Source organism: Pithys albifrons, chromosome 14, assembly GCF_047495875.1.
Source record: "Pithys albifrons albifrons isolate INPA30051 chromosome 14, PitAlb_v1, whole genome shotgun sequence".
Classification (NCBI taxonomy): domain Eukaryota; kingdom Metazoa; phylum Chordata; class Aves; order Passeriformes; family Thamnophilidae; genus Pithys; species Pithys albifrons.
This window is the reverse complement of record NC_092471.1, coordinates 1,440,324-1,465,786: the sequence shown is the minus strand read 5'-3', so window position 1 is coordinate 1,465,786 and position 25,463 is coordinate 1,440,324. Positions and strand designations below refer to the sequence as shown.

Below are 25,463 nucleotides of genomic sequence, written 5' to 3'. Positions count from 1 at the left end.
ATCCCGCCCCTCGGTGACGTAGCGCGCTCTGATTGGTCGATGCCGCGCGCGGCTGGTTTGAGCAGCGACCGTTGCGGCGCCGCCATCGCAGCGCGGAGTGGCCGCTCCAGGTGAGGCCGAGCGGGGCCTGCACCGGCACCGGGGCCCGGAACCCCGAACCCCAACGGTGCCCTCCCCTGCCCTCCCCTGCCATCGCCTCCCCTCCCCTCCCCTCCCCTGCCCCGCCGCACGCCCGGGCGGCGCCGCCACGTGCCCCCGTTCCATCGCCGTTCTGCCCCGCTCCGTCCCCGCTCCCCGGGCCTGCTCCGTGCCCGGCCCGTCACGGCGCGTTCCCCGCAGGGCCGGCGATGCTGCGGGACGAGGACAAGGGCATCCCGGTGCGGGTGGCGCTGCGCTGCCGCCCGCTCGTGCCGCGGGAGAGCAGCGAGGGCTGCCAGAGCTGCCTGTTCTTCGTGCCCGGAGAGCCGCAGGTGAGACCCCGGTGCTCGGTGTGTGCGAGTGACCCCGCCCGGGGCTCGGTGTGACCCCCGCGGGCCGTCCCGTCCCGTCTCCCCCGCAGGTCGTGGTGGGCAAGGACAAGTCCTTCACCTACGACTACGTGTTCGACCCGTCGGCGGAGCAGGAGGAGGTTTTCAACACTGCCGTGTCCCCGCTGGTCCGGGGCATCTTCAAAGGTCTGTGCCCGCTCTGCACGGGCAGGGCTGGGCGCTCTCTGCGGCCTCTTGGCTCCTGAAGGCCTTTCCTTTTAAAGCAAGAGGGTTTCCATCGAATCTCAGAATGGTTTGAGTTGCAAAGGACCTCAAAGCCCATCCAGTCCCACCCCTGCCATGGGCAGGGACACCTCCCACCAGCCCAGGGTGCTCCAAGCCCCGTCCAGCCTGGCCTGGGACACTCCCAGAAATAAATGGGGCAGCCACAGCTGCTCTGGGAATTCCATTCCAGGGCGTCACCCCCTCCCAGGGAAAGATTCCTTCCCAGTATCCCATCTGGCAGTGGGAAGCCATTTCCCTTGTCCTGTCCCTCCAGGCCCTTGTGAAAAGTCTCTCCACAGTAACTCAGTGAGTTGATGACCAGCCCAGGAGCTGCTGGGATGGCTCAGCTTGTGCTGTGTCTGACCAGCTCTAGCAGAGCACCAGCCAGTCTTTAAAGAGCTCAGGGAATCATTTTTCTGTGTTTTGGGGGCTTTTCATTGGCATTTTGTTTCCTCCCCATTGCTGGCTGTGCTTGGAGCTGCTGCAGGTGACAGTTTTCTGGCAGGGTGGTCTTTGCAGCTGGTTCAAAGCCTGGTGTGGTGCCCACGTGACTGATCCAGGTGCCCTTTGTTCCCCCAGGATATAATGCCACTGTCTTGGCCTATGGACAGACGGGATCTGGGAAAACCTACTCCATGGGAGGCACCTACACAGCCAACCAGGAGCACGAGCCCAGCGTGGGGGTCATCCCCAGGGTCATCAGGCTGCTCTTTGAGGAGAAGCAGCAGAGGCAGGACTGGGAATTTGTCCTCAAAGTTTCTTACCTTGAGGTAAAAGTTCTGAGTTTCAAACTGCTATCAAGTTATGGATAAAGGGAGCTTTGGGGCCACCTCCTCCAAGTGATAAATACTGATTAAAGCATCACCTAAGACTCCAGAAATGCTTCTGGATTCTGATCCAAGGGGTTTTTCTCTAGAGACAGAATGGGTAGAATGTGATGCCCAATTAGCCATGATTTCAGCATCTCCCCACCTTTCTCCAGGGGGTTGTTCTCCTGCAGGGCTGGTAACTCTGAGCTGCTCTTGTGCTGTTCCAGATCTACAACGAGGACATCCTGGACCTGCTGTGCCCCTCGAGGGAACGCCCCTCCCAGATCAGCATCCGGGAGGATCCCAAGGAGGGCATAAAGGTCTGCTGGGGGGTGTGGGGGCACGAGGGGCTGGCATGGCAGGGCTGGGCACGGCTGTTCTGGTGGCACAGCTGCCTCACTGCTTGGGCATTGCCCAGGAAATCAGCAGCCACTCCCTCCTCTCAAAACTGGGCTCCTGAGCCTTAACTTCACTGGGGGTAACACTTTAGGGTTTGATGTTCATGGCCAAGTCCTGCTCTGCCCCTTTCTGAAGGGTGAGTAGGGTGATATCTGAGGCTGTTGCCCCCTGAGTCCCTTCACTCCAGGCCCTGCTGCCATTGCTCCTCAGCTGGCAGATGTGATGGGCAAAAAGGGGATCCTGAGGGGAGCCCTTCACTGCCCAAGAGATTTCCTCAGCAGTTTTGTCCAGCTGTGTGTTTGTAGCACAGTGCAGAGAACTCTTGTGCTGCTGCTTCCTCTGGTTCCCCGTTTTGTGGTTAAACTTCTGTCCTTTGCCTTTGTTCAGACAGTGTTAGTTGACCTTCCATTGTCCTTTGTGTTTCCTTTACCCAGTTCCAGTTTGCAGTGGGAATGTTGGATGTCTCACACATGGCTTAGAACTCTAAACCTGGACCCATTCTTGGGTTTTCTGTGTGTCTAAAGCACTGGGAAGTGACTCATCCATGTGTTTGGAGCAGCACTGGGATCCAGGGAAAGGGGCCCCCAGGGAAAGCACAACTTGCCAAGGAGCACATCCAGCCCTCCTGCTCATCCCCCCTGGGATCTGTGTCCCTGAGAGCTCCTCCCCACTGCTTTATCCACACAAATCCCCAACCCAGCAGCCACTTTTCTTCTTTCAGTGACTTTCAGCTTGCCCTGGGCCACCTGAGGGCAGCTCTGGGTGTCTCCATGGATCCCAGAGCCCAGCTGGGCCTCAGGCAGGCACAGGAGCCTGGGGGTTGTGTAGGAGCAGGTGGAAGAGGAGATGATGTGACTTCATGTCACTGATGTGGAATTCAGGACAGATTTTTCCTGGGGGGATCCACTCCAGGCCTCTGATTCTTGGGAATGGAGCTCACCTTGTCTGGTACAGCCTGAGGTGAAGGAGGATCCCTCTGGTGTAAGTGGGCATGAAGAGGAAGGAGAAGATAAGTAATGCCTTTTTCCTGGCTCCAGATTGTAGGGTTGACTGAAAGGAGTGTCAGCTGTGCCCAGGACACGGTGTCCTGCCTGGAGCAGGGCAACAATGCCAGGACAGTGGCAGCCACGGCCATGAACTCCCAGTCCTCCAGGTCCCATGCCATCTTCACCATCTGCATCGACCAGAGGAAGAAGAGTGACAAGTGAGTGGCACTGGGCAGCCTCTCCCAGCAGCTGGGGGGAGTTACCTCCCCAAATTCCATGACCCTGCCCCCTTTCCTGGTCCTTCACTCAGGGCAGCCCTTTGTCTCTCTGGGGTGTCTCAGCTCCTGGGCTGCTCCTTTCAAACTGCACCTACTGAGAGACTCAGACAGGTGATTTCTGCCCCAGGAACTGCAGTTTTCACTCCAAACTACACCTGGTGGATCTGGCTGGCTCTGAGAGACAGAAGAAGACCAAGGCTGAGGGAGACAGACTCAAAGAAGGTCTGTAGGCAAAGGACTGGCAGAGCTTGGGTTTCTAATCACTTTGGGGATAATAAAAGAACAAAGCAGTTCTTTAACCCTGTAATATGCTTTATGAAACCTTCCCACACTTAATAAGGGGGGGAGATGAGCAGTTTTTAGCTGCTGAGGTGGGGTCTGTTTGCAGGAATCAACATCAACAAAGGCCTCCTCGCCCTGGGGAATGTCATCAGTGCCCTTGGAGATGAAAACAAGAAGGGGGGGTTTGTCCCCTACAGAGACTCCAAGCTGACAAGGCTGCTGCAAGGTAAGAGACAGATGGGGACAAAGCTCAGTCTGTATTTTAAATAACATGATGCATTTTAAACAAAGCAGCAGAAAACTCAGCAGCCATCAAAGCACAGCTCAGAGCAGGAGCTGCTGTTGGCAAAGGGATTCATTTCTTTAGTTCCTCTCCTCCCTCAAGCCAGACCTTCCCTGGCCTCTTATTTTTAGGTTGCAAATGCAGTGAGATGAGCTCCTAAATGAGTCTTGCTCTCCTGCATCTCTGTGTGACAGGAGGAAATGAGGCAAATTCAGAGCATATTTTTGGTGGGGAAGATGAGAAGTTAAGTCTGGGAGCAGAGATCTATTATTGTACCTTAATTATAGCAACTTAGTGGATGATGTCACAGCCAGAATGAAGCTCAAGCTGTCTGTGCCTTCCCTGGGAGCCTCGTGGTTGATTTGCTGCTCAGTCTGAGTATCTGCTCTTTGTGGTTATTTGTTTTTCAATAGTTGTGATGATATTTTAATACATTTACCTAAATTAACCTGTAACATGGGCACAGTTTTAGCAATGAACTTACTGGTATGTTTATGGTCCTTTAAAAGTTTGGTAGAAAAACTCTTCCATGTTTTCCATATCTGAAAGTACCTGATAAACAACTGGGTTATTGCTGGATGTGGGGCCTTTTTTCTATCAGTAGTTGGAAGTAGCCATTATGTGGTGATGTAAAACTAAAGAATGGAAGGCCATTCAGTTTTTAGCCAATAATTCCTTAAATTGAAGAGAATTCTGTTGCTGGATATTCATGGAGGTCTTGGGCATTTTTGGGTGGGAGGAGGGAGGGGAAACCTGAAAGAATTAGGCCAGAAAAGGCATTTAACAGGGCAGTGATGATACTGGGGCTTCTGAGGTGAAATCTTTGGTGTTTAGAGCTGAGACATGACTTTGCCTTCCAAACCACCTCTTCAACACAGAACTGACTGGGCAGAGGAGACAGTGAGGACAGAGACCCAACCCACAGCTGGCTATTTTAGCTGTATTTTGGGGATGCACTTTTGGAGGTTTAATATCCTAATGGTGGTAAGTCCCTGATCAGTCTTGCTCTCTGAAAACTTTGCTTACCCCTCGTTTTCCTTCTCAGATTCCCTGGGAGGCAACAGCCACACTCTGATGATTGCCTGTGTGAGCCCAGCAGACTCCAACCTGGAGGAGACCCTGAACACCCTCCGTTACGCTGACAGGGCCAGGAAGATCAAGAACAAGCCCATTGTCAACGTGGACCCCCAGGCAGCTGAGCTGCACCAGCTGAAGCAGCAGGTCTGGGGTTCCCTCCAGGGCTTTGTGCCCTCAGCTCTGAGCTCAGCAACCAGCAGGGAAAGGCACAGGCTGCTCAACAACCAGCAGGGAAAGGCACAGGCTGCTCAACAACCAGCAGGGAAAGGCACAGGCTGCTCAACAACCAGCAGGGAAAGGCACAGGCTGCTCAACAACCAGCAGGGAAAGGCACAGGCTGCCCAGCACACAGAGAGCAGGTCAAGCAGCAGGTCTGGGGTTCCCTCCAGGGCTTTGTGCCCTCAGCTCTGAGCTCAGCAACCAGCAGGGAAAGGCACAGGCTGCTCAACAACCAGCAGGGAAAGGCACAGGTTGCCCAGCACACAGAGAGCATATTCAGTGTGCATCTCTCTGAGTGCTGTACAGGGAATACTTGAATGTTTCTGTAGTTTTACAGCAGCCATTCAATGCCAGAGAAAAAGGGTTGTGTGGGTGTGATTTATATTTCCCTTCCATGCAACAGATCGTTGTTTAGCCCAGGCTAAAGGCAAAGTTAGAAATAGTGATGGTTTGTGCCTTCCTGGCATCTGCTGCCCATGCCCAGCACAGAGTGGGAAGTGAAGAGGATTCCTCTGGTCACTCCAGAGGGAAGAAAAGGCAGCTTTTACTTGAGCAGTGAATTACCTGAAATTCTGGAGCACCACAACTGCTTTCCACAGGCAGTGGTAAAAGGAGAGTTATGGAGCAGGTGACTCAGAGAGGCCAAGGATCTGAATGATGTTCCTTCAACCATCAAGTTAATACATGGGAGAGGTTTACAAGCAGGAATTGTTTGTCTCTCCAGGTCCAGGAGCTCCAGGTGTTGCTGCTGCAGGCCCATGGAGGGACCCTCCCTGTGTCTCTCAAGTAAGATTTGTCATTTGCTGCTCCCTGTGTCTGGCACACACCAGGACAGGCTCTGGAACTCCTGCTCCAGGCAGTGCTGTGGAGGGAGGGCAGAGCAAGCTGGTTGCCTTTCTTCCCTCTTTTTGTTCTTTTTGTTGTGGTTACTGAAATTTCACAGGTTATTTCATTTTGTAGCAAACCCCTTAAGGTTACAAAGATCCCTTGCAGGAAATGAGAGGAACCAGGCAACATGTCCTGAGTAAATACCTGTTCCTCAGACCCAGTCATGTCTCTTTTCTTCACCCTCAGTGGGAGGCACCTCCATCTCCCTTGTTCTTAAAGGCACCAGAGGCAGGGAGGAGTTGGATTGTGTAGTTGTTGTCTTCTGAGGATGCCTCAAACTCCTGGGACATGCAGTTTGGAAATTCAGCCTGTATTACAGAGCTGTCCAGAGCCAGATTGGACAGGGCCTGGAGCAGCCTGGGCTAGTGGAAGGTGTCCCTGCCCATGGCAGGGGTTGTAAATAGAAGGTCTTTAAGGTCCTTCCAACCCAAACCGTTCTGGGATATTTATTGTAAATTATTTAGGAAACTTGGAAGTGATTTCAGTGTTGTTACAAACCTCTGGCAAAGTCCTGTTCCCAAACAAAGTGGTCCTTTCTGTTTCAGTAGCCTGGCACCCTCTGAGAACCTTCAGTCCCTGATGGAGAAGAACCAGTCCCTGATGGAGGAGAACCAGAAGCTGAGCCAGGGGCTGAGCGAGGCTGCTGGGCAGACAGCACAGATGCTGGAGAGGATGATCCTGGTAAGGTCCAGGGACCAGGGAGAGCTTGAAGCTCCAGATGAATCAGTAGCAGGTCCTGCTCTAATTGCATATTGACAATCTCTCACTGATGTTCTTTCACATTCAAGTCAGTGAGAACCAAAGCTCTGCCAGAATCTGCCTATAGATCTGGAAGTTCAGTGGGGAAAAGTAGCCATGAATCTTTCAGCTCTCCTGTTGCTGTAACATTTTAAATACCAGCATTGCACACTTGTGCTTTCTCTTCCCCATCCTGTTTTGCTTCACTTGCCTTGTAGTATTCCTGAAAACGTGCTGTTAAATCTGAACAAACTGGTGGCCATGATCATGCAGGACCTTCCAGTGCATTGATTTGCCACACACTGCCAAGATCTCTTTCGGTGCCAATTAATTAGTTGATTTCTGGCTCCTTATCTTGCTGCTGCCATTGAGTGTAATTCTGCCCTCCCTCAGACAGAACAGGAGAACGAGAAGATGAATGCCAGGCTGGAGCAGCTGCAGCAGCACGCGGTGTAAGTGCCTGCACAGCCCCTGTGCTGGCAGGGCCTGGGGCACTGCAGACAAGGGGGCTGTTCATCCAGGATCCCTCTGTATCCTGAGTGGGGAGGGTTGTTCCCTGCTGGAACAAACATGCCGTGGCTTTGCTCCCAGGTGCAAGCTGGACCTGCAGAAGTTGGCGGAGATGGTGGAAGATGAGGAGCTGAAGGAAAACGTGGAGGTGATTCGCAACCTGCAGCAGGTGCTGGCTGAGTTCCAGGTAGGGCTGGGGCCAGGGAGGGAGGGCTGTGGGAAACAGGCTGAGTGATGGAACCTGCAGTGCTGCTGCTGCTGCTCTGCCCAGCAGTGATTCCACTCTGCAGACACTGCTCAAGGAGCCCAGGAATTCAAAAGCATGAAGTGACTCTTGATATGCACTTGAAAACTGTCCTGGTGTGCTTTTAAAGCTGCAGAAAGGCCACTTGTGAGAGACAAGGAAGAGTCTCTGTAAAAGATTCCACCAGTGGGGCATTAGCATGGATTTACAATCCACAAGTTGGATGGAATGTTATGATCTTGGTACTTCTAATAAGCAACACAAATTACAGAGGCCTGACATTGTTAAGTAGAAGTTGCCAGATCTTTGTCTTACTGAGGACCTCAGACACTTGTGGGGGAGGCAGACACATTCCCAGACTCCTTCCTCCTGGGAGGAGTGGCTGCCAAGGCTGGAATTCAGGGAAGGCTACAAGGAATGGCTTGTCCAAATAGGCCAGGAGGAGTTTGGTCACTTGATTCAAGGAGGAAGACAGTGATCTCCTCTCCCCAGAGCTTTCTGACTAGAGCAGAATCACACTGTATTTTGTCATAACGTACCAACAGGATGTTCAGCTTCATTTTACTTCCCTTTTCACCAAAACCTTCCTCTCTTTGTCCCCTGTAGAGTGAAAATGCTGCCACAGCAGAAGCTGCTGCAGAGATGGGAAGCCCTGAACAGGAGGCTGCAGGTGTAAGTGAGGGGCTCAGCAGTGCAGGCCCTGCCTGGGGCATGTTATTCTCTCCTCATCACTTTTATCTCTTCCCTCATGCTAATTTTTTAATTTAAATGCTTGATAAATAACCTGTCACTCGTGTATGAGCTGGTTTTTTAAACCCTTTAATTGCTGCTCCAGATCAATAGCCTGTTCCCATTTCTGAATACCTAATGTAGACAATGAATTCAAAGTGCTCTGCAGGAACTGAGGGCTCTGGATGGGCCTCTCCTGCTCACTTGTGTCTCCTCCAGGAAGCAGAACCAGGCCAGGATGCCAAGAGGTCCTCGAACGACTTCACCCAGCACGCCCTTCGCCAGGCCCAGCTGTCCAAGGAGCTGCTGGAGCTCAACAAAGCCCTGGCTCTGAAAGAAGCACTTGCCAAAAAAATGGCTCAGAATGACAATCAGCTGGAGCCCATTCAGTCCCAGTACCAGGTAAACTTGGGATCCTTCTGTTCATCTTCTTTTTCCCAATTGCTGCAGACCCTCCATGCTGGGGAGGGAAGGGAGGAGCCCCATCCTCTCCTGGACATGTCCTGATGTGGGTCTGTTTATTCCTTCAGCTGCCCCTTGGGCACCTTCCCCTGCTGTGCTGGGCTCTCCTGTCTCTAGAATTATTCCAGAATCACTTTGGCACAAGAGTTCTGTGGCCCACCAAGGCTTCAGTGTCTGAAGCAGCCCCTCATCAGTGACCCCCACACTGATGAGGTTTATCAGTCTGCTGATAGCAGTGTGGTTTCTCAGGGTTTCTCTGTCCTCCAGCTTTGTCTCAGAGTGTATTTTCAAGGCTTTTCTTTGGAGGCTGACTAATCTTGTGCTTCCTAGACCAATATCAAGGATCTGGAGTTGGAGGTCAGCAATCTGCAGAAAGAGAAGGAGGAATTGGTCCTTGCTCTGCACAATGCCAAGAAGGATATCAACCAGGCCAAGTGAGTGTGACTGTGTTGGCATGTCTGAAAATCCAATGGCTTGCACTTCTCCTGCCTGTAAAAGCTTATTTGATGTAAATGTGTCCCTTTAACATGCCAGGAGAGTTGTACGAGCTGCAGAGCAGGAAAGGTGCCACACAGAGTTAGTTTTAACCTCTCCTGAGGTGTCTCTGGAGCTGGGGAGCCTTGGCTGGGGTTAAGGGCTGGTTCCTCGCAGGCTGAGCGAGCGGCGGCGGAAGCGGCTGCAGGAGCTGGAGGGGCTGATCGCTGAGCTGAGGAGGAAGCTGAGCGAGCAGTCCAAGCTGCTGAAGCTGAAGGAGTCCACGGAGCACACGGTGTCCAAGCTGCACCAGGAGATCAGGGTAACCCCCTCCCTGCACCTCTGACTGTGGCAGGGCAGGCACAGCAGCTCCCAGCAGAAATCACTGTGTCTGTCTGTCTGTCAGGCTGAGGGCAGCAGTTCTGGGCACGGCTCCTGTGCCCGTGTGACCACAATTGCTGGTGTAGCACAGCAGGCAGGTGACTACTGAGATTTGGAGGAGTAAAATAACTCCAGAGGGTCTTCTGGCTCTCCTGATAATTTATTGCCTCAGCCAAATCACTTGGCTTCAGTTTGATTTCTCTCAACTGTGCATGTTTTGTTCTTCCCTTTATGCCTAAAAATGAATCCCTGGGTTTTAGCACTTGGAGTGTCCTGAGAGGGAGCACACTGAGATTTCCCTCTCCCCCCACCTGACAGACACAAGGGCAGTGATGGTTGGAGCTCCCCAGGATGTAAATCCTGGACAGCTCTTCAAGCCTGTCATGTTTTTCAGGAAATGAAGCACCAGAGGGTCCAGCTGATGCGGCAGATGAAAGAGGACACCGAGAAGTTCAGGCAGTGGAAGCAAAAGAAGGACAAGGAAGTGATCCAGCTGAAGGAAAGGGTGAGCAAACAACCCCCCCAGACTGCACCTCCCTCCCATGAGTGAGACAAATCAGTTAAGTGTTTGCTGCAAGGTTTGTTTGACTGGGAAACTGCTGAAACCCAGCTGGAAGTGCTTTGAAGAGAAGGTTGGTTCATATGGCTGACACCTTTCACCAGTTGTTGTGGATGGACTTGTGGCTGGACATCTTAAAGATGTTGATACTTTTGTGATTCAGCTCTGAGGCAGAAGCAAAAATATTCAATATTTGAAGTAGTTAAAGCTCTGGAGTTTGGCCCCAGAATGGGAGGGATTTTAAACTTTCAAAGGAATGTTGAATCTGCAGGTTCATAAAATCCAGCTGCTTGTGGCATCCACTGTAATGGACAGCAAACATCTGGAGTTCTGCTCCCACAGCAATTCCTACCCCTCAGTGCCTTGGGATGCTCTTGTGGCCTTCGGTCTCATCCAGCCTTTAGGCTCCTGAACCTTTGTCATGGGAAGTGTGGAGCCCCAGGTGCCTTTTCCACCTGTTTCCATGCTGTGTCCCTGCAGGACCGTAAGAGACAGTACGAGCTGCTGAAGCTGGAGAGGGATTTCCAGAAACAGGCCAATGTCCTGCGGCGCAAGACAGAGGAGGTGAGGAGCCCCCGTGTCCTGTCCCTGGGGCAGGGGGGGGACAGGCACACACCTCCTGAGGGCAGTTGGCAGGATGGAAAGGAGCTTTTCTCTCTGTAGAGAAACCCACACCTCTGGCTCGTGGCCTTTGAGGGGTTCTGGTTAAATCTGCTCCTTAAAGGCTAATTCCACTCTGGGCATCAGGTGCTGTGGAAATCCTTCAGACACAGCCAAGCTCAGAGGTGTGAAATGAATTTGGGTGGGGATATATTAGACTGGAGTTCAAGTTCCTTTCAGGGTGGTTGTGTCAAAGAGATGCATCTCAAAACCTTCATTTGGGATGTTTTCTTCTGCTTCTGAGGCCTAGAAGTGGGTTCTCTCTAACCCAGGACTTGTAGCAAGGAAAAGTCGAGGACTGGAGGCCTGGACTCAGTTCTAAGTGATTCTGTTGTACTGCCCTTGTGCCCCACTGTGCCTGGGGCTGGGACTCCCTGGTGTGTGAGGAATCACAGACTTTGAATATGCCTGGGCTCAGTTCTAAGTGATTCTGTTGTACTGCCTTTGTGCCCCACTGTGCCTGGGGCTGGGGCTCCCTGGTGTGTGAGGAATCACAGTCTTTGAATATGCCTGGGCTCAGTTCTAAGTGATTCTGTTGTACTGCCCTTGTGCCCCACTGTGCCTGGGGCTGGGACTCCCTGGTGTGTCAGGAATCACAAAGTTTGAATGTGCTGTACCACACACATCAGTAGGGGAAAGCATTACAGAATTCCCAGACTATTCTGAGCTGGAAGGGACCCACAAGGATCAAGGAGTCCAACTCTTAAGTCAATGGCCCACACAGGGGATTGTACCCATTACTACAGCCAAGGTTTAACCAACTGAGCTGATCTCAGGAGAGGTGCCCGAGCTCCTGCTGAGTCCTGGGGGTGCTTTGCAGGCAGCAGCTGCCAACAAGCGGCTGAAGGACGCGCTGCAGAGGCAGAGGGAGGCCGCGGACAAGCGCAAGGAGAGCCAGAACCGCGGCCTGGAGGGGCTCTCCGCCCGCATCAAGGTGGGCTGGGTTTGGTGCTGGCAGGGGAGGCACAGGGAGCTGCACTGGGATGGGCCAGGGGCTCTAAAACCCCTCCCAGGGCAGGGCTCAGTCCTGCAGTGAAGCTCCCTGAGCCCCTCTCCTGGTGGTTTCCCTTTCCAGAGCTGGCTGGCGAACGAGGTCGAGGTCCTGGTGAGCACCGAGGAGGCTCGGAGGCACCTGGCAGACCTGCTGGAGGACAGGAAGATCCTGGCCCAGGAGCTGCAGCAGCTCAGGGAGAAGAAGGATGCTGGGGACAACCCACCACCGAAGCTGCGGGTGAGGGCACTGCCCTTCCCTGTGCCAGCCCTGTGGGGTGATGTCCCTCTGCTGTTCCCCTGTGCCCTCAGGGATCCCCAGCCTTGGCCTGGCTGGGGAAAAGGGTTCACATTATTATCCTGTGGCATGGCAGGGACTAGAGGTGCTGATGTAATTATTGCAGTGGGGGAACCACCATCCCTGGTGATGTCCCAGAAACGTGTGGCTGTGGCACTTGGGGACATGGGTCAGTGGTGGCCCTGTGAGGGTTGGGTTAATGGCTGGGCCTTTGAGGTGTTTTGCAGCCTCAGTGACTCTGAGGGCTGTGAGTGGGTCACACCCCTTACCAAGGGCCTTGTGCCTCTGGGAAGGAGCAGTGGAATTGCAGCTCTGGAGAGAGCTGGCTCCTCTTTGCTGGGCTGTCTGTAAAGGTGTGATTTCCTCCCCTGCTCCTCCCTGTGCCCTTGGCTGTAATTCCTCAGAGAAGGACCTACTGCCTAACAGAGCTGCAGTCCCCAGAGGTGGATCTCTCCATATCCAAGCAGATAGCGAGCCTGGAAACTGAGATGGAGCTCAGGTAAGGCCATACCATCAATCTGATCTGCACAGCCTTGCCTCTGGTTTTTCCCTCTTTTCCATCCCAACCCTTCTGTGAAAGGGAGCAGAACATAAAACATGGATACACTGACACTGGGAACAGTGAGAGGAGAGCGTGGGGTTTTCCTGGCTTGGATTTTTCCAAAATGTAGGCATTGCTCAGTCACCAAGACTGGATTTTTCTCAGCTGTTTGTGAGCACCTCTGTGTGAGGAAAACCTTCCACTTTACTTTGAGAATGTGAAGGGAAGGCAAAACTCCCCAGTGCAGCAGTGCAGGCTCCAGCTGCCCAGACAAGGCATCAAAATTGTAACTTGAACTATTTTACCTGTTACTCTGGGAACTTTAGCCCTGGTTTCATCCTGTGTTGTGACCCCAAATCCATGGATTCCTCCCCAGGAGTGCCCAGATTGCAGACCTGCAGCAGAAACTCTTGGATGCAGACAATGGAGACCGTGCCAAGCAGCGCTGGGACAGCATTGCCACCATCCTGGAGGCCAAATGTGCTGTCAAGTATCTCCTTGGAGAGGTAAATGCTGGATTTTCCTATTTTACCTCTAAAGGCAAAGGCTCTAAGTTTGCCTAGCCAGGAATGACCAGGAATGACTAAAGGAATTGGAATGGAACACTTTCTTGTACTGCATGAGGTTTGTTTCCCTCAGAACTTTGGATTAAAATATTCTGCACTGAGCAGAGAAATCCAAAAAACAGGGAAGAGGGGAATGGAATAGATGAGTCTGGAGATCCCAGGTAAAGCTGTGCTTATGGAAGGATTTATGGGAATAGCAAAAGGGAGAAAGCAAATTATGGAAGAGGAAGAGAAAAAAGTACCAAAAATACTTCCTGAACAAGGTGGGAGAGCTGTCTGAGGTCAGGGGCAGCCCAGGAATGGGTGTGGAGACAGGACAGGGTTGGACAAGATGGGGATAGAGGAATAGGAATTGGGTTAATGTGGCTTCAAGGGAAGAGCAAGTGAAGGACAATCATCTGTCACTCCCTGGGGTTGGAAATAAAGGATAACAGTGGAAAGGAAAATACTCCAAGTGCTGGAGGGAAGGCAGGTGGATTTAGAACTGTTAGCAACACTTCCTGCTCCCTGTTCTGCTCTTGCAAACTGGTTGTCAGGGTCTGGCTCTGCATTTCCTCTGGTCTCCTTATTGCTGGTGGCCAGTCCAGTTCTCAGGGTGGCTGGAAATCACCAAAATGCTTCACCTCCAGCCTGCAGCACCTTTCCCACCGTGGAGTCCCTGTCCCAAACCATCACACTGCTCTTGTCTTCCAGCTGGTCTCCTCCAAAGTTCAGGAGAGCAAACTGCAGAGCAGCCTGGAGCAGGACAAGGCCACCTGCTCTGATGTGCAGAAGATGCTGATGGAAGAGAGGAACCACGTCGCAGAGCTGGAGGCAGAGTTCCAAAACCAGCTGGTGATGCAGGAACAGCAACACCAGGAAAAGGTAAAACACAAGTCAGGGAAGTCTTGAACTGTGGGGCTGTTTTCCCAGGTCTGCTCAGAGGTAAAGGGGAGTGCTGAAATCAAGCTGGTGCTGTCCATGAGATCAGATTTAGACTTTTGCAGGTGATGAATCAAAAGCCAAGTCTCCCTATTCATCCTGTGCCCTGGGCAAGTTACTTTATCCAATAACTCTTTTTGTGCTTTAAGGATGTTACACCTGAGCACAAGATCACTTTTTCAGTAGATCAGGGTGGAATAATGCTGGAAGTGGCAGAATCTTTGTGACACTGCCAAGGCTTTTGATGCCTGGACTCTGACAGGTGTTCCTTCAGGAATTCATACCTGGTCTTTCTAACTTGCTTTTAGGTTCTGTTCCTGCTCAGCCAACTGCAGCAAAAAGAAGCAGCAGAGAAGAACTGGGAAGATTCCCTCAATGAGCACGAGAAGCAGCTGCAGGAGCGACTCAGGTTCCAGGTCCAGTGTCTGGCTGTGGCTGGGAGGGAGGGTGTGGCCCTTTGGGATTCCTGGTACTGGGAACAGGAGCTTTGGAGTGGGGAAGGGGCAGGACTGTGAGAATTCCCTTGGCAGGGCAGAGTTGCTGTGCAGGTCTAAATAACTCTAGTTTTTCTCTACCTTCAATGAAATAAATTTCTTCTTGCATTGCAAACAGGAGGAAGAGCTGGAGAAAATGAAAGAGGAGAACCAGGAACTTCTCCAGGAAAATGACTCTTTGAAAAAGGTAGGACCTTGAGAGGTTAATGGCAGTTGATTAATGTATTTTGCAAACCTAATTCTTGTCCCTTTTACCAGAAACTGCTGCTCCTCCAAGTTGTCAATGGCCAGAAGCTCCAGCACATCCAGCAAAGGTCACCTGATTCTCCAGATTCTTCTTTTGAATATATCCCACCCAAGGTAAGATCCTGCACCCTTTTCATGCTTGGGTTATAGGTGCATTCTTCTCCCAAGTTAATCTTGGCTATTCATAATTTGGATTCTTTCTCCTAAGCTGCTTTTTACGAGGCAGCTCGTTCTGTTTATTGAAGTTGGCCCCTTCAGTCCTTTTCAGAACACTCAAAATTACCTTGCACTAGTTTTTTGATTTAAAAAAAAGAGCAAACCAAGCCCAAACCTGTTCCTCATTCTGATTTTGGCTGGCTCTATACCCTCCTTCACAGTCCAGGTGTTTTTCTGTAGCATTCCCAGTTGTGGAGCAAGGACTGTGTCTCAGCAAACAAAACCATGGCCTTGCAAACGGCCAAATTAGTGCTGGGAGGAAGAAATCATTTAAAACTATTTGAGCAAGACTGACACAAATGTTTTTTGCCATGTGATGTGACAAACACGACTCAGACTCCCAAGGGTTTGTCACCACAGGGAGTTCAAATTGACCGAATTTTGAATCCTGACCATTTAGTGGTTTTCCTTGTTCCTCACCCCACACCTTGTGGGCTGGCTGAGGAAGGGGGCTCTGAGTACCTTAATAACATGTTAAATATGAACTGAATGCACTGCCCTGCCCCTGCTGACTGCCCTGTGCCAGCCCAAGGCTCGCCGGCCCACCACGGCCAAGCCGCGGCCGCCCAGCCCGGAGATGCACGTGGAGGAGCTGCTCTCGGACTCGGGGGACTCCGAGGACTCGGACTGGCTCCCTGCCAAGGCAGGCAGAGTGCCCAAGAAAGGCTTCACGGGGGTAAGAGCCACTCACCTGCCATGCAGGGCCTGTATCCCAGCACTGTGTGTGCAGAGGGCAGTGCCACAGGGGGTTCCCACTGTGCTGGAAAGCCTTGAAGTGACGGCATTGTTGGGTTGGGTTGTTCGGGATCCTCTTTCAGACAGGGCAGAGGTTGTGTGTACTCAGCACCTCCTGCCTGCAGAGTTCTTCCCTGTATAAGTCACCTTCCCATGGAATGTGTGTCCTGTCCTGCTGCCTGTGCCTGGCCTGGCCTCTGCTTCAGAAATAGCCCCAACAACAGAGAGAGTTCCTTCAGGGAACCTATTTTAGGGCAAACAGAAAGGGTGGCCAGTTGTGCATCCCTGAGTCCTGTTCCTTCTGGGGATCTGCAGCTTTGAGTCAGTCCAGGCCTGGAGCTGCAGATAATTCTGAGTGGGCCTGTGGCTCACATAATTCCTGGTGGGAATGATTTGGGTGTGCAGAACATAAGTCACTGAGCCAAGGCTCCCCTTTGGGCTGGAAGCTGGACCTCCCCTCTGAGATGTGTTTTTCCCTTGCCACAGAGGGGGAATTAATAATTATTATTATTACATATTTCACTGAGTTCTGAAAACATCAGCAGTTACCACAGAAAAGCTTGAATTTTAAGGCCAGAATTAGTTCCCATCACTGGAGCTCATCAGCCTGATGATAAAATCTGAGCTGCAGAGGGTTGGGGGAGTTTTTTGGGCACGTTGTAGGAAGGAGGGTTTGACACTTGGCTCTGCAGTTCATTTGTGTAGCACAGTGGGAATCCAGCAGAAATCAGTGCTCAGGTCAGACCTGGAGCTGTCCTGGGTGTTCTGCTGCTGCTTCCTGTGCCCACCTGGGCAAAGGCCGTGCTGATAAGCCATGAAATTGCCAGGCTGGGGCACCTCTAGCTGGGGGGGGGCTTGTGGCAGGGTGGCTGTCCCCCTTCTCTTGTGGAAAGAGGCACTTCCCCCTGGGTTTCCCTCCAGCTGTTGCTGGCTGGTTTGACTGGCACAGAAACAGGAATCCTTTGGGGTGCCCTGAAGTCAAAGCCTGAGCACCCAAAGGTGCTTGTCCTGGGGGTGCTGCAGCAGGAGACAGGTCTGGAGCTGGTAGGATTGTATTCCCTGTTCTGGGCTGCAGGGCTGGCACTGAAGGGAGGCAGTGCTGCCCCTGAGCTGTGCCCCCTGCCCCTGAGCTGTGCCCTCTGCCCACTGTGCCCCCTGAGCTTTGCCCTGTGCCCACTGAGCTGTGCCCTCTGACCGCTGTGCCCCCTGAGCTGTGCCCGCTGTGCCCCCTGCCCTCTGCCCCCCCTGAGCTGTGTCCCCCTGCCCCTGAGCTGTGTCCCCCTGCCCTCTGTGTCCCCCTGAGCTGTGTCCCCCTGCCCGCTGTGTCCCCCTGAGCTGTGCTGCCTGCCCACTGTGCCCCCTGAGCTGTGCCCCCTGAGCCCCCTGCCCTCTGCCCCCCCTGAGCTGTGCCCTGTGCCCACTGTGCCCCCTGAGCTGTGCCCGCTGTGCCCCCTGCCCCTGAGCTGTGTCCCCCTGCCCACTGTGCCCCCTGAGGTGTGCCCCCTGCCCTCTGCCCCCCCTGAGCTGTGCCCTGTGCCCGCAGTGCTCGTGCCGTGGCCGCTGTGGGAACCGGCAGTGCGGGTGTCGCAGGAACAGGCTGGGCTGCACCGAGCACTGCGGGTGCACCGTGGCCTCCTGCAGGAACAGGGAGCAGGTGAGTGGGGAGGGATGGGGATGTGGGGATGGGGATGTGGGGATGTGGGGAGATGGGAATATGGGGATGTGGGGAGATGGGAATATGGGGATGTGGGGAGATGGGAATATGGGGATGTGGGGAGATGGGAATATGGGGATGTGGGGAGATGGGAATATGGGGATGTGGGGAGATGGGAATGTGGGGATGTGGGGAGATGGGAATGTGGGGATGTGGGGAGATGGGAATGTGGGGATGTGGGAATGTGGGGATGTGGGAATGTGGGGATGTGGGGATGTGGGGAGATGGGGATGTGGGGAGGTGGGGATGTGGGGAGATGGGGATGTGGGGAGATGGGGATGTGGGGAGATGGGGATGTGGGGAGATGGGGATGTGGGGATGTGGATGGGAATATGGGGATGGGGGTCATCAGGGGTCACACAGGCGCAGCTGGTCAGGGCAGAGCACAGACACCCTCCTGAGACTCTGTAGCTGTCACAAAGTCAGTGTTTGAATGATTTTCACTACAGGACCAGGCTCTAACACTGAGCACAGACCTTTAGGAAGCATAAATATATGTGTATATATAAATTAAGACACACATATGTATATATATTATATATAAAATTATATATATAGCAAGAGAGATAAATTGCAGCCTGTGTGTCTAAATAAATATGTATATGAAGTATTTTCTTTAAATTGTGGATCTCTGAGAGCATCAAAAAGTTTTGTTAATAATTACACATATATCAATAATATATACCTAAGAATAGTGTCTGTGAACATGTAGATGTTTATAATTAAAAATATTACATTAGGTTATGTGTTTTGTCCAATGGTACAGGCTGTGTATGTTATTGGAGTAAAAGGATGTCTGAGAGTACATGAATAGAAAAGAACAAGCCAGGAACGTGTGTCTAACACTTGTGGATGTAGACATATATAAAGGGCACTTATGTGTCATTTAGGGGTATTTATTAGCTGTTGGTGTGAGGGAGGGCTGGGTGTGATCCCAGTGCTCACACTGTGCTCCCCTCAGGAGGATCCCCAGAGGGACTCAGATGGCTCCTTGAAGCTGGAAGACCCCACAATGGTGAAAGCAGGAGAGAGCTTCTTCCAGCCCCTCTCTGCCACTCCAACCACAAAGGTATCCCAGGGCTGGAGAGGGGAGCAAAGTGGCTGAATTCTTGTTTTCACACTGAAATGTTGCCACACAGGTGTGCCCTGCCTTCCTGCTGCACCTTCCAGCAAGGAGAGATGGGAACTGAGGAATTTGCAGGATAAAATCCTCTGTCCATGTTCAAACTTACTGTTGTTAAGCTCATGGTGTTTTCTGACTTGCCTCATCTCATTCTGCCTCAGCTAAATAAATTCCCTTATCCCACTGTTCCCACAGTTGCAGCTGTTGCCTCTTCCTACTCAGTCTTGGTCTTTTGTCAAAATATTTGTCTTTTTCTTGAGCTAAAAATGAAGCATCTCTTGAGGTTGGGCTGGCAGAGCCTCTGTCTGTGCTGCCTCCATGCTCTGGGCTGAGCTCAGTGGCTGCTCCAGCAGGGACCAGTCCCAGGTTTCTCCCTCACTTTCCCAACAGGTCCTGCAGGACATCACAGACAAGGATGTGCAGTCAAGGTCACCCAGCTCTGCTTCCTTCCTGCCCCTGATGGACGAGGTGGGCCAGGAGAACCAGATCTCCTTTAACAAGAGGAAGAAGAGGTTGCTGAGCAGCATCAGCTTCTTCTCAGGCTGCACCCCCATCAAGGAGGAGTTGAACTGACCTGCCCCAGAGCTGTTCTGCCCCTTCAGGCCACATTCCTGGTGCCCTGGGAAGGAGTTGGGCTCTCCTGCTGCAGCAGAGGATGCCTTGACCCTGCTGGCTCCTGCCCTCAGCAAGGCAGTCACACACTGGGGCTGGTAGTTGTGTCTGTACATATTTGTGTGTGGGGCCTGCAGGGAGGGTGAGAAACATTCCTCTGGAATTCCTGGAGGGAGGGGAGCTGATTTACCAGGTTCCTCCCAGCTCCTTCCCTCCTCCTGAGCTGTGAACACGGGGAACAGTTTAGTCCATAGTCCTGACAGAACTTGGCCTTTGCACAGGAGATCTGGTCCTGTCTCTCCCTAGAGAGCCTGAGGAACTGTTCCAGCTGCCCTGGCAGATCCAGGGAGGGAGGAGACACGGGCTGTAGTCTTAAACCAGCAGCTAAGAACGGGTTTGGGTTTCTGGCTGGTTTCTGCTGGTCTGTCCTTATTCAGTGAAGTTAGAAACTTGTCCCGTGTGAATAACTGAGGAATTTTAACTCTTGTTTTTAGTTTCAATAAAGGAATTAGTCAAATGGCTTTGACTCTGATGTCATTGTGTCCAACAGCCCTGCCCCACTCTGGGCTCTGCACTCCAACCCCTTCCAGCAGTTGCTGTGCTGCCCCTGGGACCAGCTCAGCGCTTTTCTGCCTCACCTTACCCAGAAAGCAGAGTCCAAACATGGTCTTGCTGCTTTCCTTTTTGAGCCACAGCATGAAGAAAAAGGGATGAATGTGTGTGTGTAATACAAGTGTGTGCTGACTTATATTACAAAAAGCGGGCTTAGTTATAATTGAGATATTATATAGTGTTGTAATTTATTTAATAGTGTATTATTTCCTAGATTTCACCTGCAGCTCCGCTCGGTGCTCACACGGCCCCGGCCCCGCCGCGACGCTCAAACCGGCCCCGCGCAGCGACGGCCAATCAGCGTGTGGTGCGTCACCGAGGGGCGGCTGAAGAGCCAATCACAGGTCGGTGCGTCACCGAGAAGGGAATGCAGAGCCAATCGCTGAGCGGTGCGTCACGAAGGGGCGGGACCAGGCAAGGGTTTCACCGGAGCCGGGAGAGGGGCGGGGCCCTCCATACACTGTCCAATCGCGTGCCTGTGCGTCACTCAGGAGGCGGGGCCGGCGCGCAGTCCCAGCCAATGGCAGCGCGGGGCGCGCCGGGGGGCGTGTCCCGGCGGGCGGCCAACATGGAGGGCCGCGCGCCCTACGACGACTTCCCGGTGGTGTTTCTGCCGCCGTACGAGAGTCCCCCGGCCTGGATCCCGCCGAGCGAGGTGGGCCGGGAACGGGGAGGGGCCGGGAACGGGGAGGGCAACGGGGGGACACGGGGGTGATGCCCCGGCCCGGCCCCGGCTCAGGGTCCCGTCCCCGCAGCGCGTGTTCCACCCCGACTACAACAACGAGCTCACGCGGTTCCTGCCCCGCACCGTCGCCCTCCAGAAGCCGCCCGGGGCGCAGGTGAGACCCCGCGGCCGTCCCGGCACAGCCGCGATGGGGCCACCGGCACGGCCAGGCCGGGCCCGGGACTCCGACAGCGGGATCGGGTGGGGAGAGACGCGATGGCAGGAGAGGAGAATGGGAATGGGAGGGGGCCTGGGAATGGGAGGGGAATGGGAATGGGAGGGGTCCTGGGAATGGGAGGGGGCCGGGGAATGGGAGGGGAATGGGAATGGGAGGGGTCCTGGGAATGGGAGGGGTCCTGGGAATGGGAGGGGGCCGGGGAATGGGAGGGGGCCGGGGAATGGGAATGGGTAGGGTCCTGGGAATGGGAGGGGGCCTGGGAATGGGAGGGGAATGGGGATGGAAGGGGGCCTGGGGAATGGGAAAGGGTCATGTGGAATAGGAGGGGGCCTGGGAATGGGAGGGGGCCTGGGAATGGGGAGGGGGCCTGGGAATGGGAGGGGGCCTGGATCAAGGGGAAGGGTTTCGGTGAGTGCATTTCACTGTGGCTTTTCCCACAGCTGGGCTTCAACATCCGGGGAGGAAAAGCCTCCCAGCTGGGGATCTTCATCTCCAAGGTGTGTCCGTTCCCGTGCCAATTCCTGCCCATTCCCCCTCCATTCCCTGTGCCCTTCCCTGCCCATTCCCTGGGGAGCTGCTGGCAGTGCGGGGGCTCTTGAGCTGCCCCAGCCCAGCCCGGCATTGGCCACAGCAATCAGAGCGTCCTGGGCCACTTCCCGCTCCCTTCCCACCCTGGACTCGCTGGGGCCGAGCATTCCCTGTGCTCCCGGGGCCCGGGGGGGCTGTGTGTGTGGGCAGTGCCCAGAGCCCCCCGTGCCACCCCGTGCCAGGTGATCCCCGACTCGGACGCGCACAGGGCGGGGCTGCAGGAGGGGGACCAGGTGCTGTCGGTGAACGAGGTGGATTTCCAGGACATCGAGCACAGCAAGGTGGGCGGGGGCAGGGGGGGCAGCCCGGGCCCTGCAGCCCCTCAGGCCGGCCCAGGGGCTCCCGGGCCCTGCCCAGCCCTGCCCAGCTCCCTGTTCTCCAGGCCGTGGAGATCCTGAAGACGGCGCGGGAGATCACGATGCGCGTGCGCTACTTCCCCTACAGTGAGTGGGGCAGGGCTGGGGCAGCGCTGGGGGCAGCACCATCCGGGGCTGGGGGGCACCCTCAGGCACTAGGGGCAGCACCATCCAGGGCTGGGGGGCACCCTCGGGCACTGGGGGCAGCACCATCCAGGGCTGGGGGGCACCCTCGGGCACTGGGGGCAGCACCATCCAGGGCTGGGGGGCACCCTCGGGCACTGGGGGCAGCACCATCCCAGGGCTGTGGGGCACCCTCGGGCACTGGGGGCAGCACCATCCAGGGCTGCACCTGCCCCGGGGCTGTGGGGCACCCTCGGGCACTGGGGGCAGGGGCAGGACGGGCAGCACAGCCCGGGCAGGGGGCTCAGCCCCCCGGGCTGCCAGGGGGTGGGGGGGAGGGCAGAGGGGGTTCAGAGCTCCTGGAGCAGCTGATTCTGCTGGGATGGAGAACACAGGAGGGAGCTCTGGCACTGGTGCCAGGGGTGGAGAGCCCTCCCTGGGGGTGCTGGAATTGGGAGGGAAGGGAAGGGCTGTGTCAGCTCCCCATTGCTGCCTCTGCACCCCTGAAGGTCAAAGACTGAAGGGGTAAGACCTGAGAATGAGTCAAGCCAGACAAGGATTCTTCATAGAATGAAAACTGCCCATTAAAAGGGAAAATGTGGAGTGGGGCAAGAGAGGATTTGAAACCAGCTTTGCTCTAAATGCCCTGGAATGAGTGGCTGGCTTGCAACAGTGCAGTTGCCAAGGCAGAGGGCCCCAGATCTGCCTGTGCCTAGGCAGGGGTGCCCAGAGTGGGTGTCTCCTGCCCTGGGGGGCTCCCCCTCCTCAGCCCCTCCTCTCCCCTCCCAGATTACCAGCGGCAGAAGGAACGCACTGTCCATTAGCAGGAGCTGCTGCTGGGCTGGGCCTGCACCAGCCACCCTCTGCTCTCCCAGCCCTGAGAGGGCCCAGCACCTTCCAGCTCTCCCTGCAGGCACAAGTGACCCCTGGGCTGCTCAGGCAGCAGCTCCTCCCTGCCTGGAGAGGTGCCCAGAGACTCCCTGGGCTGGAGCATGGAGGGGACTGAGCCTGTGCTGCTGAGCTGGGGCTGGAACAGCTGCTGGAAGTGGGGACTGGAGGGAGCTGCTCCAGCACCACCCCTGCTCCTGGTGGGGCAGGACCTGGGGGAGTGCTGTGCTGCCCCTGCATCCCTTGGCCCTGAACCTTTGTGGGATGTAAAACCACGAGGGGCTGAGTGTTCCTGAGCAAAGCACAGGCCTTGTCCTGCAAGAAATGCCCCTGGTCCCTTCTCTGGTGCCATGGAATTCTTTCCTTCTCGGGTGCCCCAGCCCTGCTCTGCACTGCTGGGTTTGCTGGGGGATCCAGCAGGAAAACCCACCCAAACCAGTGCCCAGCCCTGGCTGCACTGGGCTCTTTGTGCCCCTGTGCTGGAATGACCCGGGATACAGGGCTGGGATGGTTGGAAATGCTAATTATTAAGATGGAACATGCTAATTATCAGCAAATCTGGGTGCTGATGCCTGATGGGATCACATTGTAATGGCTTTGGGACAGCCCTGGCTCTGCCCTTCTCTTTCTTGTGGTGCTTTTCACTTTATCAACAAAAACTATTAATAAAATTAGTACAGCAACCCAAATCCAGCTTATTCCCACTCAGGGAGTCTTTGTGGAGGGCTGTTTGTTCCCACCCTTGGAGAAGGCTGGGACAAGGCTCAGCTCCAGCCTGCAGGTGGAAATGTGGGATCCACAGGAGCTGCAGCTGTTTCAGGCTGGTTTTCCACTGACTCTGCTGGGAGCCAGCCCTGATTAACCTGGAGGGTGTTCCAGCACTGCCAGGAAGGGGCAGGAGCTGCCCTGGAGGGTTTATCTGTGGTGGCACCAACACAACTCCAACTTCCTGGGGCAGGACACTGAGGGGGAGTAAAACACACCAGAAAGAGATTTACACTCAGAATTAAAAATCAGCTTTTATCTCAGTGAACTGAGCACCCTGGAGACCCCACTGTAACAACCTGGGAAGGCAAGGCAGGAGCTCTTCTCCTGCCACAGGTATCAGATCCCATGGGCCATTCACCCCCCTGGTCTCACACCATTTCCCAGCACTCCCATGTTTTTTGGGGAAGGAGGAACCTCAGTGCTCAATTTGTTCCTCCTGCTTCAGAGCAGCCCCTGGCAGGAGCTCCAGGCAGGTCTGCCCTGCCCTGGGCAGCTCCTCCCTGCCACTGCTCACAGGGAGTGACTCAGGAGCTTCCCTGGCCAACAGGAAAGAGTGGATTCCTTCCCCATTCATGTCTGGGGTACCTTCATCATCAAAGGATTAAGGCCACCACAATGTTTCATCCTCCAGAACTCAAGGGATAAAGGGGTGATTCTGATTCTGGTGGGAAAACAGCTCCAGCAACACTGGACTTTTAAAGTGACTTACCAAACTTCATAGAACCAGGGAATTGTTTGGGTGGAAAGAGACCTTAAAAGGTTCTTCCTTATCTTGGGAGTTCTGCCAGATGTCCCTGTGGCCTGTAAATTCTGCTTTCCTTGGGCCCACTCACAGTGGTTGGTCCTTCCCAGGCTTTGTTAAACCTCCCCAGGACTGAGACCACTGAAACATGTCCAGCCCTAAACCTTAACAGGGCAATTCGAGCAACAAGTGATTTGTCTTTCCAAGCCCTGACCATCACTTGTAGCTCACTGGCTGCTGTTTCACTGATTAATTCTTTCTTGCTGACCTGGCTTTAAGGTAAATGAAGATCAAACACTAAAGAACAGCCCTTTTAAAGAAAATCATTACATACTCCACATTTTGCAACAATGTCAGCAAAGTCTTTCCAACTGTCTCTTCTCTGTTCCTCCTCCATCTTTCCTTCCTCCTCCACCTCTCCTCTTTCTGTCCCTCCTCCTCCTCTTCCATCTGTCCATTCCTCCTCCCTCATTCCTCCCTTCTTTCCTCCACTCTCCCTCCTCCTCCTCCTCGTCCTTCCCCTCTCCATCCCTCCTCCTCCTCCCCCAGGACAGGCAGGTTGCCCCTGGCACAGCCCCTGTGGCATCAGCCCAGCGCAGGTGTTGGTGAAATAACTTTATTTACTTGGTTGTGATACAGGGCTGTGTCAGACAGTCCATACTCAGAGTAATAGTCACACGTACTCGCTACAGCTACGAGACAGCGGGGCCGACACACACGGCATTGAACACACCAGAGGACAGAGGGAAGGGACTACTCCATTTCACTAATCACCCCCCACCCGCCAGTGGGGTCTCCCCTCCCTGCCCGGACAGCGGGGACAGCAACACACACGGACACAGCGACACCAGCGATTCCCGAGGGTATGTACAGGGAAGGGACCGCCCGGCACCGCCTCCGCCGGGGACAGGGACACTGCACAGGGAGGGACCCACAGCCCAGCCCAGCCCGGGGACAGGGACACTGCACAGGGAGGGACCACAGCCCAGCCCAGCCCGGGGACAGGGACACTGCACAGGGAGGGACCCACAGCCCAGCCCAGCCCGGGGACAGGGACACTGCAGAGGGAGGGACCCACAGCCCAGCCCAGCCCGGGGACAGGGACACTGCAGAGGGAGGGACCCACAGCCCAGCCCAGCCCGGGGACAGGGGCACAAATGCCATCCCAGGGCTGGCAGCTCCCAGCCCGAGCTGCCCCTTCCCTCTGGCCCGTGTGGTCAGGGACAGGCTGGCAGGGGAGGGCAGGTACTGGTCACACCGTGCCCAGTCACTCTCTTGCCACCAGCATCGTCCCAGTG

The 25,463-nt window shown here is 54.5% G+C and overlaps 2 protein-coding genes across 3 annotated transcripts; both read left to right on the top strand.

Moving 5' to 3' along the window:
* Positions 1-71: 71 nt before the first annotated feature.
* On the top strand, positions 72-19,705 carry KIF4A (kinesin family member 4A). 2 transcript variants are annotated; one of them, XR_011699067.1, is made up of 31 exons: positions 72-110; positions 340-470; positions 560-674; positions 1,332-1,522; positions 1,789-1,881; positions 2,998-3,164; positions 3,352-3,446; positions 3,613-3,732; positions 4,835-5,010; positions 5,810-5,871; positions 6,519-6,654; positions 7,105-7,163; positions 7,303-7,408; positions 8,072-8,137; positions 8,414-8,596; positions 8,987-9,090; positions 9,308-9,452; positions 9,906-10,016; positions 10,551-10,634; positions 11,551-11,664; positions 11,806-11,961; positions 12,423-12,517; positions 12,936-13,065; positions 13,819-13,989; positions 14,355-14,462; positions 14,659-14,727; positions 14,818-14,900; positions 15,529-15,678; positions 17,281-17,391; positions 18,413-18,520; positions 18,965-19,049. XR_011699067.1 is itself a non-coding variant. In XM_071569641.1 (31 exons), the coding sequence occupies exons 2-31, from the start codon at positions 348-350 to the stop codon at positions 19,145-19,147; spliced, it is 3,633 nt and encodes a 1,210-aa protein (XP_071425742.1). In that variant the 5' UTR covers positions 72-110; positions 340-347; the 3' UTR covers positions 19,148-19,705. The 2 variants fall into 2 exon arrangements, 1 of the variants encoding a protein (XP_071425742.1); XM_071569641.1 differs by having other exon boundaries at positions 14,799-14,900; positions 18,965-19,705.
* A 618-nt stretch (positions 19,706-20,323) lies between these two features.
* LOC139678666 (PDZ domain-containing protein 11-like) lies at positions 20,324-23,344 on the top strand. The gene is made up of 6 exons (XM_071569659.1): positions 20,324-20,453; positions 20,554-20,637; positions 21,141-21,197; positions 21,471-21,569; positions 21,671-21,731; positions 22,557-23,344. The coding sequence occupies exons 1-6, from the start codon at positions 20,367-20,369 to the stop codon at positions 22,589-22,591; spliced, it is 423 nt and encodes a 140-aa protein (XP_071425760.1). The 5' UTR covers positions 20,324-20,366; the 3' UTR covers positions 22,592-23,344.
* The last annotated feature ends 2,119 nt before the right edge of the window (positions 23,345-25,463 follow it).

What these genes read in the sequence shown, in the direction of transcription:
- LOC139678666 (XM_071569659.1), top strand. Translation starts at nt 20,367, where the DNA reads ATGGAGGGCCGCGCGCCCTACGACGACTTCCCGGTGGTGTTTCTGCCG. An exon ending in CCTGGATCCCGCCGAGCGAG is followed by an intron (nt 20,454 to 20,553) that starts GTGGGCCGGGAA and finishes CCGTCCCCGCAG; the next exon opens with CGCGTGTTCCACCCCGACTA. An exon ending in CGTGCGCTACTTCCCCTACA is followed by an intron (nt 21,732 to 22,556) that starts GTGAGTGGGGCA and finishes CTCCCCTCCCAG; the next exon opens with ATTACCAGCGGCAGAAGGAA.
- KIF4A (XM_071569641.1), top strand. Translation starts at nt 348, where the DNA reads ATGCTGCGGGACGAGGACAAGGGCATCCCGGTGCGGGTGGCGCTGCGC. An exon ending in AAGGATATCAACCAGGCCAA is followed by an intron (nt 9,091 to 9,307) that starts GTGAGTGTGACT and finishes GGTTCCTCGCAG; the next exon opens with GCTGAGCGAGCGGCGGCGGA. An exon ending in AACAGCAACACCAGGAAAAG is followed by an intron (nt 13,990 to 14,354) that starts GTAAAACACAAG and finishes ACTTGCTTTTAG; the next exon opens with GTTCTGTTCCTGCTCAGCCA.